General features: G+C 44.7%; 1 protein-coding gene across 1 annotated transcript in view; it reads left to right on the forward strand.

Moving 5' to 3' along the window:
• The window catches only part of esama (endothelial cell adhesion molecule a), a 65241-nt gene extending 55258 nt beyond the window's left edge, over window positions 1–9983 (forward strand). Inside the window, exon 7 of the mRNA XM_070983775.1 lies at window positions 8189–9983. Within this exon, the coding sequence (XP_070839876.1) occupies window positions 8189–8729 (541 nt within the window). The 3' untranslated portion in view covers window positions 8730–9983. The remainder of the gene's footprint in view (window positions 1–8188) is intronic.
• Window positions 9984–12148: the final 2165 nt, after the last annotated feature.

Raw genomic sequence — 12148 nt, forward strand, 5'->3', positions numbered from 1 at the left:
TTAGCAAGTTTATTTTAGTTAATTTAGTTAGCTAAAAAGCCAAGGAGACGAGGGAAGCAGCTGTTTATCAACATAAACTGCAGCTTTGTAGCAGTTCTTTTCAATGTAGAGTTCATTTGAAACTTATTATTTCAAATATGTTTTTTGAAAGAGTATATCAAAGTATTTTATATTGTAGCAATTCATTTCATTTATTTATTTATTTATTTATTTTATCACTATCTGTACTACTGGAAGATGTATGTTTTGTAAAATGGTGGTCTCCTGCAATTCCATATGGCATGACCTTAAGTCTGGCATAACAATGAAATAAAAATAAATGAACTGAAATAAATATATTTGTTGTGAGCTGAGGTGGTATTTAGGACTCAAATACAGACTCAGAAGCGGAGTGACTGGTAACCATTTATTGTAACAACAGGGGTTTCCAGAAACTCAGATGAATGGTTAGGAGAGAGTTTTCTGTGAGCAGCATGGAAGGCTATTGTCTAGTCTGATGACCAAAGAAACAAGATCCTCGAGCAACTAAGATATGAAAATCCTGGGAGAAAGAGCCAGCCGAAGCAGCGCCATGATGGATAGACAGCAGCTGCTTCGCCCCCTCCTGATCACGCACGGGATGATCAAAAACCTTGCGGAGTTCAGAACTAAAGCTATCAAAAGAATTTAAAACCCATGATTTACTCTCCCACAGAGCTGTCGCCCACTGTCCGCTTTCCCTCTTAATAAATTAATTACAAAATCTTAGCACGGTCACTGCAATAACTGACCGGCTGTTGATCAAAACCTAAAGAACACTGTTGCAAAAAACGGCTACAGGACACCGGGTCCCCAACATAATGCTTGGGAGGAAGTACAAAGGGCTCTTTGGACAGTGATGGTGAGGCAGAATAGGCAGTGGGCTGCACCGGATAGTTTTGGGAAGCCGAAACCAATGGAAACGTCATCTGAGGAGAGAGAGCAGGGATAAGTGGGTGTTAATGAGACTCACACTGGTAGTCAAGTCCTGGAGGGTGCCCATCACCTCTCTCAACAGTTGTTTGTGACGTTCTTACTGCAGCACCGTGATTGCTAAGGACTTGGTGAATTTGGTCTGAGTCTGCTGAGTCCATATTTGGCCAGATTATTCAGTTGTGAGCTGAGGTGGTATTTAGGACTCATATGTAGACTCACAACCGGCTGGAGGCAACAGGTTTCAGCTGGGAGACATGAAAAGTTGGGTGAATCTTCATGGCCGCTGGGAGCTTTAACCGCACAGCCGTGGGGGAAATAATTCTGTCAATAGGAAACAGTCCAATGAACCAAGGAGCCAACTTACAGAATTATGGGCACCGGAGTGCACTGCCTATCCGCCACCCTCTTGTTAGCATCGGCTGTGCGTAGTAGGGCCACCCTCGTGTCCCTCCACACCTGCCGGCACCGACGCAGATGCTCCTGGACTAACGGTACCGCGATACGACCCTCCTGCTTGGGGAAGAGCAGCCACTGGAACCCCAATGCCGCCTGAAATGGAGAGAGGTTGGTGGCCAAGGAGGTCATGGCATTGTGGGCATACTCACGGGAGGTGCTCCACCCAGTCGGAGGGATTCTGTGCAGCCACGCAGCGCAGTGTGGCTTCCAGGTCTTGGTTGGCCCTCTCTGTCTGCCTGTTGGTCTGCGGGTGGTAGTCTGAGGAGAGACTGGCAGATGCACTGAGAGCAGCACAGAAACATCTCCAGACCTGAGAGACAAACTGTGGGCCTCTGTCTGTTGGACTAACTGTTTGGCCATTTCTCTAGCTGATGGTAACCCAGACAAAGCCACAAACTTAACCGATTTAGAGAATCGGTCCACTATGGTGAGAATAGTGTCATTACCTTTCAACCATGGACCGCGGCAGTCCCGTAATGAAGTCCACTGCAATGTGAGACCACGGGCGTTGGGGAACTGGGAGGGGGTGGAGGAGACCAGAGGGAGCCCAGTGCGACGCCTTGCCCCGGGCACACACAGCGCACACCGCGACAAACTCCCAGACGTCCATCTCCATGGCCGGCCACCAGAATTTCCTCCAGAGGAAGGACAGCGTTGGGCCGAGCCGGGATGGCAAGCCAACTTGGACGTGTGTCCCCACTGCAGAACCTGAGACCACGCTCCCGCCGGGCCGAAGAGGGTGTGGGGAGGGCTGCCGCCGGGGTCCGGTTCCACCTGCAGAGCGTCGCGCACCACGGCCCCCACGTCCCAGGAGAAAGCAGCCACCACCCGGTCCATGGGCAGAATGGTTTCAGGCTGTTCCTCAGCGTCAAGCTCCAGTAGCGTGAACTGCCGGGACAAGGCGCCAGGTTTGGTGTTGCAGGAACCAGGTTGGTAGGTTAGAGTGAAGTTGAAACTACCGAAAAACATAGCCCACCTAGCCTGGCAAGAATTGAGCCTCTTCGCCATCTGGATGTATGACAAATTCTTGTGGTCAGCCCAAACCACAAACGGCTGTTCGGCCGCCTCCAGCCAGTGACGCCACTCTTCCAGCGCCAACTTAACTGCCAGCAGTTCCCGGTTCCCTGCGTCGTAGTTCCTCTCTGCAGGGCTCAACTTACGGGAGAATTAGGCACAGGGGTGGAGACGCTGGGATAACACCGCACCCACCCAAGCGTCTGAGGCGTCCACCTCCACCGCGAACTGCCTGGTGGAATCTGGCTGGACGAGCACCGGTGCTGCAGTGAGTCTTTTGGGTCCTGAAGGCTTGCTCCACCTCCTCCGGCCAGGTGAACGCCAGTTTGGTGGAGGTGAGGTGGGTGAGCGGCACCACCACTCGGCTAAAGTCTTTGATGAAGCACCGGTAAAAATTTGTTAACCCCAAGAACCACTGAAGCTGCTTGCGGTTGGACGGAATGGGCCACTCGGCCACCGCTTGCATCTTCAGCGGAACAGCCCTGACCTGCCCCTTTTCAATTAAGATTAAGATTAAGATTAAGATTAAGATTTCCCTTTATTCATTGCAATTTTTACACACAACATGCAGGGGGGGAAACTGCACATGCCATGCATTTGTGAAATTCTTTCTCCGCTTTTGACCCATCCATGGTCAGTCCCTTCTTCGCAGCAGACCAGCAACGGTGGGCTGCCAGTCGACGGGGATCAGTTCCACTTTCGTCACCATTGGTCAGGTGGTGATCTTTTTGTATGTTTTTAGTGGGGGTATTTTTATGGAGGATACCCCAGGTGAACACAGGGAGAACATGCAAACTCCACACAGAAAGGCCCCCTTTTTCCTCGAGCAGCAGGCACCGAAGGCATGGTGGAGGACACGCCACCAGCACCCACAGCAGGATTCAAACCGGGACCTTCTAGCTGTGAGGCGATAGTGTTGCCACCATGCCACCGTGCAACCGTGCCACCAATTATGTTGCCTAAAAACGGGAGAGACGACTGATGAAAGGCACACTTCTCCACCTTGATAAATAGTCTGTTCTCAAGAAGTCTCTGCATCACCAGACACACACGCCAGACATGTTCATCCTGGCTGTGCAAAAAAAAAAAGTTTAAAGTCGTCTAAATACACAAAGACAAAACGGTCAAGATGGTCCCTCAAAACATCATTTCTAAGGCCTGGAAAACAGCGGGGGGCATTGGTAAGCCCAAAACAGCATCACCAAATACTCAAAGTGGCCCACAGGACTATTGAACGCTGTTTTCCATGGCCCAAAACCAGGTGAGCCGATGGGGAAGACAAAATCTTAAAGTGTAACGGCTTGTGATGGTTACCTGACATGACCAGCTGCAGTGGAGTAGTCTGATTAGAAATGGTGGTGAGAAGCTTACCGTGTAGTGCATTTATGTTTATCCCCTTGGCTAGAGGGATAAGGGGAATACCCACCTGAAGCGGAAACCCGGAGTCGAGGAAATAATCCTCGGCTCCAGAGTCTACTAAAACACGTAATGGCCAAGCACCACTCGCACAAGTTAATGTGGCCTGCAGCTCAAAACGAGGACGCGTGGGCTTGATGGAGTTGGTCTAGCCCGACAGTATGCCCACTTTTACTGCAGGGCAGGTTCTTTTGGCCGAATGGGGCACTGAGCTACTCTATGCGCGGCCTCCCCGCAGTAAAGACAGACAGTGCAGCCAATGTAGTCTTTCCGCCAGAGTGAGACGGGCGCGACCCTACTGCATGGGCTCCTCCCCCGGACAGGGAGACGGGAGCGGAGAGTGCTCTGTGAGCAGGCATCTGGAACTCTCCCCCGGCTGGGTCCCCCCCCCCCAGCAACTTGTTGAACAAATGACTCATGAGTTAAGGCGACAAACTGCGGCCGACCACTCGCTGCCTCCACCCAGGTTAAAGCCTTACCCCTGAGCAACCCGATGATAAAATAGATCTTTCCCCGATCAGTGGCAAAAGCTTGGGGCTGCTGCGAAAAAATGAGCTGACACTGAAAAAGGAAACTGCAACATTTTTCAGACTCACCAGAGTAGAGGTCCAGATTGGAGGTGGGAATGGCCCAGGCGGAGTTAAGGTCCGCCAGGGCTGGGGCAGGAGTAGGAGCTGGCACTGGAGTTTGCGCTCCAGAGGCTGGGGCCGCAACAGCGAGGCCAGCCACCCGCGCACTGAACTGGCTCACCTGTGCAGCAAGCTGCTGAGTGGTCTCTAACAAAGCATAACACAACAAAAACACACTCACAATAATTATTCATAGTCATATGCGCCAATGCGCATGGCCATGGCCCGGAGTCATGCACTCACGTCAGCACCTCACAGTCAGGTTTCCACAGTGTCTGACATTTCACTGCGATCAATAATTAGCAACAGCCACGATTCAATGCAACTATCTGACTCAGCACATACAGCCAGACCTAAATTTATATATTTTGATCAGTATCTCATCTGACCACATCGCAAGCGTGTTCGGCACGTATAATGGTCACTCAACCTGACCGAATGTACACAGGTGAAACAGGGATGTCTGGTGATCTGTGACTCAAATTGCCTGGTGACAAACGTATATGCCACTTTCCCCGGGTCGGCACATGACTTGTTCATCCTGGTGAATTCTAGTATCCCTACAGTCTTTCAGGGGGACACCCATCTGGATGGGTGGCTGCTAGGTAATAACGGCTATCCACTGAAAACGTGGTTGATGACGCCATATATTACACCGTCAACAAGATGGCAGCATGGTTTTAACTGTGTTTTCAGCAGTGCTTGGTCAGTTATCGAACGCACACTGCGATCAATAATTAGCAACAGCCACGATTCAATGCAACTATCTGGGTCAGCACATACAGTCAGACCTATATTTTGATCAGTATCTCATCTGACCACATTGCAAGCGCGTTCGGCACGCGTAATGGTCACTCACCCTGACTGAATGTACACAGGTGAAACAGGGATGCGAACTAATCAGTTAACGTTGCTGTGCCAACCAGAAACAGCCGTGGTATCCTACAGAGCATATATACTGCATCTATCTCAGAGCACTCGAGAGACAGAGAGAGACAGACACATGGAAAAAACATTAGTGATGATCGTTGTCCGCTATTACCCACGTCATTTCATTCCAAATACAAATGTTAGCATTGTAATGCTTAACGTTATCTACAAAGATGGAGTACATCATTGCTTTTTGGAGGATGAGGAGGAGGCCGAGGATTTACCATCTAAGGACCTCATATTTAGACATCAGAATCAGAATCAGAAATCCTTTATTTATCCCAGAGGGGAAATTGTTTTTGTTGCAGTGCTCCTTACAAGAATAGAATTAGAATAAAATTAGAAAAGGGAGAGAACTATATATATATAGAAAGCAAATATAACAACAAAATATTTGTATTGAGAATATATATAAACAAAATATACCACAAAATATAGAACAGAATGCAAAACTATATATATATATATATATATATATATATATATATATATATATATATATATATATATATATATATATATATATACTGAGAAAAAATAAACAGTATATACAAACGGATGTGCAAAGTAATACAAACGGATGTCATGAGACATGAGGGACGTCAGTCTCCTCCCGGGAGAACTTTGGGCGTCAGACAGTTTCCTGCACGGGCTCAGTCATCCTTGAAACTTGCCATGCGCCTCGGCAGAGGCATTCTTAAAGGTGAGGCGAGGAACTACTGTGATTGGTGAAGAGGGTTGGGTGGGACTGAGATGAGAAGGGGGAGGAGATGCGCCGGCACAGTGCACGAAAATAATACGAAAATAATGACTTTGCGCCGCGCTGGTGGCAGAGTCAAAAATAGAACCCATGGTGTTTATTTTTCACATGTTCATGTGAAAAAGAATATGTACAAAAAATCCAACACTGGTCTGCACTTCAATCAGTGTGTGGTTGTGTGTGTGTGGGTGTGTTTGTGGCTCCGTTGTTAATCCCCTTTTTTAAAATTGACAGCTAAGTTTGCTTTATACATGCACAGTATGTATGTGTACTATAAGGGACAGTTTAAAGGACAAGACTATGTGCTTTTTACTAAACAGCTGTCACAGGCCCCACAAGTAACAGCTGCAGAATGAAAATAAATGCTGAAGACAAGTATATTGTGAACTACTTTGGTAATATCCGTTTATAATATCTATCTACAGTGTTGGGAAAGTTCACTTTCTACATGAACTAGTTCAAAGTTCAGTTAACAAATTTTAAAATGAAGTAGTTTAGTTCATAGCTCGTAATTCAAAATTGTGAACTAAGTTCACCGTCCCAAAAATGAACTAGTTCATAGTTCTTTTTTTCCCATTTGTTGCTGCGAGCTATTATTTTTCGAAAATTATTGTCTGATCATCATATCATGTTAGCGGTTTTAACACTGTAACTATGGGTCAGATTTCATCTTCATATCCAATTTTGAATCCTTATCTAACCACAGTTTACATTAGCATTGAGGAGACAGCATTTCCCCATTGCTGCTCTAATGCTTTGTTGCTGTCCATTCAGTCCACACTAATAGCAGCTGCAGCTTTCACCCCATGTGACTGAAGTGCGGATTTTCTTTTTGAAAGCAAAGCAAGGCAAAGTTTGCACAGAAATGTAAGATTTTTACCATCCTCACCAACCTTGTCATAAAACTCGTTAAAATGATCATACGACGCCTCCATGCTGCTTTGTCGCCTACATGATGGTTTTTGTTTTAATGACGTATGTGGCCATGCAACAGTGGTGGCTGTGTTGCCAGATTGGGTGTTTTTTTCCACTACATATTAAGGCCTGTTTAAGGTGTGTTTTAGCCGGGTTTTCACCTGGAAGGCTCTGTAGAAATCTGGCACCCTATTGAACGAAGTTAAACTGAGAGAGCGTGCCGTTCACAGACACCAGAATGAACGAGTTCACAGTAACGTTCATCAGGCTGAAATACAGTACGCTCAGTTCATGTTCGCCCAAAATATGAACGAGTTCATGAACTATCACAACACTGTCTATCTCTCTCTATATATAGATATAAGCATAGATCTTATATTATAAATATATCTAGATATTATATCTATATTTATAAATTATATCTTTTTATTAGGGCTGCACGCTGGCGCAGCAGGTAGTGCGTGTGCCTCACAGCAAGAAGGCTGCCGGTTCGATCCCCGGGTCAGGCGGGGCCTTTCTGTGTGAAGTTTGCATGTTCTTCCCGTGCATGCGTGGGTTCTCTCCGGGTACTCCGGCTTCCTCCCACAGACCAAAAACATGCTCATTAGGTTGATTGATGACTCTAAATTGTCCGTAGGTGTGAGTGTGAGTGTGAATGTTTGTTTGTCTTTGCATGTGGCCCTGCAGGCGGTATAGATAATGGATGGATGGATCTTTTTATTAAGTTTGCTAACTTTAGCCACAATAAGCCACTGATCATACCAGACCCAGTAAGACTGTAGTGGCAAGCACTTTTTTGTAAGTTGTAAGTCTTTCAGATGTCAACCCACATAGTCTGGCTTTAAGGCAGGGGTGGGCAAATTCATTCCACAAAGGGCCGTGTGGCTGCAGGTTTTTGTTCCAACCAACCAAGAGCACTCAGTTTAACCAATGAGATGTCTGAAGACTGAGATCAGTTGATTAAATGAGTCAAGTCTGGTGTGCTGCTGCTTGGTTGGAAAAAAAAACCTGCAGCCACACGGCCCTTTGTGGAATGAATTTGCCCACCCCTGCTTTAAGGTGTTGTGTATGTGCTGTAAACAGTGAATTGACTTTGTGTCCTGTCCACCTCCAGGGAGGACGCTCAGGCTCCCAAACGTGTGTCCTGGGCGAAGAGTGGCATGGGTTCAGATATCATCTCCAAGAATGGCACCCTGTCCTCCATTGCCTCCAGCCCACACCACAAAGACCCTTCCCACCAGCACAACAACCACCACCACCACCACCTGCAGCAGTATCCCCAGCGCCCCCCATCAGACACTGCCTCCATCATCACCGCCACAGGGAGCACAGCCGGTTACCGGCTGTCTCGCCATCACAGAGCCTCTACCCCCACCCACTACAGCTACAACAACAATACCACCCTGCCACACGGACAGCCCATCTCCTCTGAGGCCAGCACCAATGGGAGTTCCCTACCAAGACCAGAGCGCTTTACCCAGCTACCCCAGGCTCAGGTGCTGCCGCAGACCTACAGCCAGCCTCAACTGCAGCTCCAGGCTGCTCCCTCCCCACCACCGCTGCCCACTTCCACAGTCACAGCCTCCAACATCACCCGCATGGGAGGGGTGCCCATCATGGTGCCTGCACAGAACCAGGCCGGGTCTCTGGTCTAACTCTTGCCAGCACTGGCAAAACAGTGCTTTGCACTGGAATACTGTCCCTTTACACTGTCGAAAAGGGGCAGCTGCTGATTTTTTTGAAAGGGAACACTTTAATTACTATCTAGCTAAGTCACTTACTGATGCTTGCTTTCGCGCCAAGAATCTTTATGACAAAATTTTTATATTCTGTCTGTATTGTATACATTGCAAACTATGTACAGATATGATTTTCATACATTTGTCTGGTATTTTTAACATTATCATATTTTTTATCCCCCCCCCGTACTAATTCCACAAAATGAACATCAATGGATCATCACGGTGGGCTTTCATGTATGCAGATTAACTAAGAAGAGGCTTATACAGGTCTGCTGTACTTTATGCATCATCTGAACTTAAAATACTACCTAAGGGAAGAATTTTCAAGACCAAAATAGGTTTAAGCACATTATGTTAGTACTGTTCAGACAATGCTGCTCAAAGGGAAGTTTATGAGGACTGAGTGTAATAAATGAGTATATTGCTGCAGCAGACTCATGGACAGAAAGATAAGACAACATTACATATATGATTAAGTATCCTAATCCTTTTTGGCTGTATTTCTGTCAGTGGTTCAGTTTATGAAATGCTCTTAGACTCAATTCTTTAAACGCAGATTAGCAAAAGCTTCTTATAATATTGAGCACTATTCAGAACTGCAGTACAATGACTTTGCCAATACTTGGGTCCATACTTGAGTTGTAATAATTTAAAGTTGGCTGCAATATTTCAATTGTAAATATGATATTTATTTTCTGTTAAATGTATGAAATACAGCATAACATACTGTTGGCCACAGCCTGTGTGGAACATATGATACAGCTAATACATCTGCCTGCAAGATTAAGATTAAGATAAGATTAAAAACACTGGATACTGAACCAAAGATCCACAGTATGTAACACTTCATTATTTCAACATGCTCTCTTTATGTGCTGTAGTTGATTTTTCTAGTATGGTAAAAAATCTGTTTCAGAAACTGTTTCAATGCACATGACATGTAAGCATCTTGATTCACTGCCAGAAGCTGAAGGCTGTTTTTTCACATTTCATTGGCATTGTTAACAGGAAGCAGATACAGTATGAGTTTCTCTAAATCAAAAATGTATGAATGTTCCATCCATTGTACCATCTACGATTATGAGAGAATGACGAAGACCAACTGTTTCCTCTTGAAGTTGAGAGAGTACATTTGCAAATAAAAAAAAAAAAAAAGAAAAAAAAAAAGTGAAGATTGTATCAAATATATGTTGGCTTTGTGCTACTGAACCAGATAAGCACTGGATTTTGGCCCAAAAGCTGGTTTCAGTTTAAAAAATAAACATTTGGCTATATTTTGTCACACTGTCACATCTTTGTTCAGGTAGTATTTCTGGATAGGAGCAGTTGCAGCTCAGAGGCACTGTTCTCTCACACACTGCTTCACTCACAGTCATTGAGATTCTGACCTTATTAACAATGCCAGCTTAGCTTTTACATTCAGAACATTTTTATTGCAGAGTCAGTAATGTAAATGGCTACAGACTTAATGGTCTTAGCACATTAAATCTGAAATGTTTGTGGTATGACATGTATATCATGACAGACCAGGTTGAGTTCAAGAACATAACCTGATCTGTGGTATGAAATAAACATTTCAACAAAACTTATATCCAAATATAATTTTCATTTGTGGCTTCTTCTTTTTTTTCTTTTTCTTTCCTTTATCTTTTTCTTATTCTGGCCTCTTTCAAGTCAGACAAATTCCTATTTGAATATCATTTGTTTTGGAAGAGAAAAGAAAAAACTTGTATAATGATAGTGATCATACGATCTATTCTGCTGTGTTGTCTTTACACTGGAACATATGTCTGTTGTTTTGCATTTTTCACTGTGAACAAGATGTCATAATAACCTTGTTCTAAAATGACACTCGATGATGTTGAAGGGAAACATAAGAGCATCCTTTACAGTCCATTTCTGATAATTGTTATCTGTATGATACAAGCCTGACAGCAAAATGTGCCAACAAGTGGTAGCTGTATCTTAAAGCTTTGACAGAGATTTGTATTGTTTTTAATACATAAGAGCAAAATGGAAAGACTTCCTGTGGGAAGTTGAAAGTGGGGAGGAAATAATTTTGATGGGTAGAATTTACAGAATCTTTAGTTATAGTCCATAGACTCACTGTTTTAACTTGTGAATGGGTGAGTTAAAAAGTGTACATTATGGACATTAAAATGTAATCAAGACAGGCCTTTATTTTTATACAGTACATTATATGTGTATGTATAAGAATACGTGAGCAGAGTTTATAAATAGTAAATGTTTCCTGAACTAAATAATTGTTCACTGTCAGTCATGTATAAACCATGATGGATTGTATAACTACTGAGGCCAAACTTGTGCTCATGTATACAGTAGGCCTAAACTGTGGACATTAATGTGCGATGTGCACTTGTATCCTCCATATTTATGTTCATGGAAACTGCTTTGTATAATATTTTCAATTAAAAGAGAAATGATTAGTTGTTTGTCCTTTTTCCCCAAAAGCATTCTTATTTAGGATCAGTTCTAAATCCGAATCAGTCTCTTCATTCAAGGCAAAAGATTATGATTCCATAGCATTTACAAAGCAAAAAGGTTGACATAATTCAGCAGCATGAATTGCACCAGAAATAACATCTGGAGTGTATAATCAGTATCCATAGAGCCAAAATCAAACTGCAGCGCAATCATGCTATCATCTGCCCTCCACTGGTCACGATGAGCCGGTATAGAGGAGAAAGTAATAAATTACTCATATGCTCTGTCACATCATTTCATGAGCAATTTGTATGTCAACAACATTCATTTTCTAATAGACATTATAAAGAATGGGCACTATTACCACCATTATTATGAATTCTGTATTTAATGCAATCTTTAGTTGCATTTCAGTAGTTACAGTCACAACTGAAAAGGAGTTTATGTCCTAAGGCCATCCATCCATCCATTATCTATACCGCCTATCCCTTTCGGGGTTGCGGGGGGCTGGAGCCTATCCCAGCTACAATGGGCGAGAGGCAGGGTACACCCTGAACCGGTCGCCAGCCGATTGCAGGGCCACATGCAAGGACAAACAAACATTCACACTCGCACTCACACCTACGGACAATTTAGAGTCATCAATTAACCTAATGAGCATGTTTTTGGTCTGTGGGAGGAAGCCGGAGTGCCCGGAGAGAACCCACGCATGCACGGGAAGAACATGCAAACTTCACACAGAAAGGCCCTGTCTGACCCGGGGATCGAACCGGCAACCTTCTTGCTGTGAGGCACGCGCACTACCTGCTGCGCCACCGTGCAGCCCCATGTCCTAAGGCAGCCATCCTAATTCATTTAAAATACAAATGGCAGTTTATGTATTTTGG

This window comes from Chaetodon trifascialis, chromosome 16 (genome assembly GCF_039877785.1).
Source record: "Chaetodon trifascialis isolate fChaTrf1 chromosome 16, fChaTrf1.hap1, whole genome shotgun sequence".
Taxonomy (NCBI): domain Eukaryota; kingdom Metazoa; phylum Chordata; class Actinopteri; order Chaetodontiformes; family Chaetodontidae; genus Chaetodon; species Chaetodon trifascialis.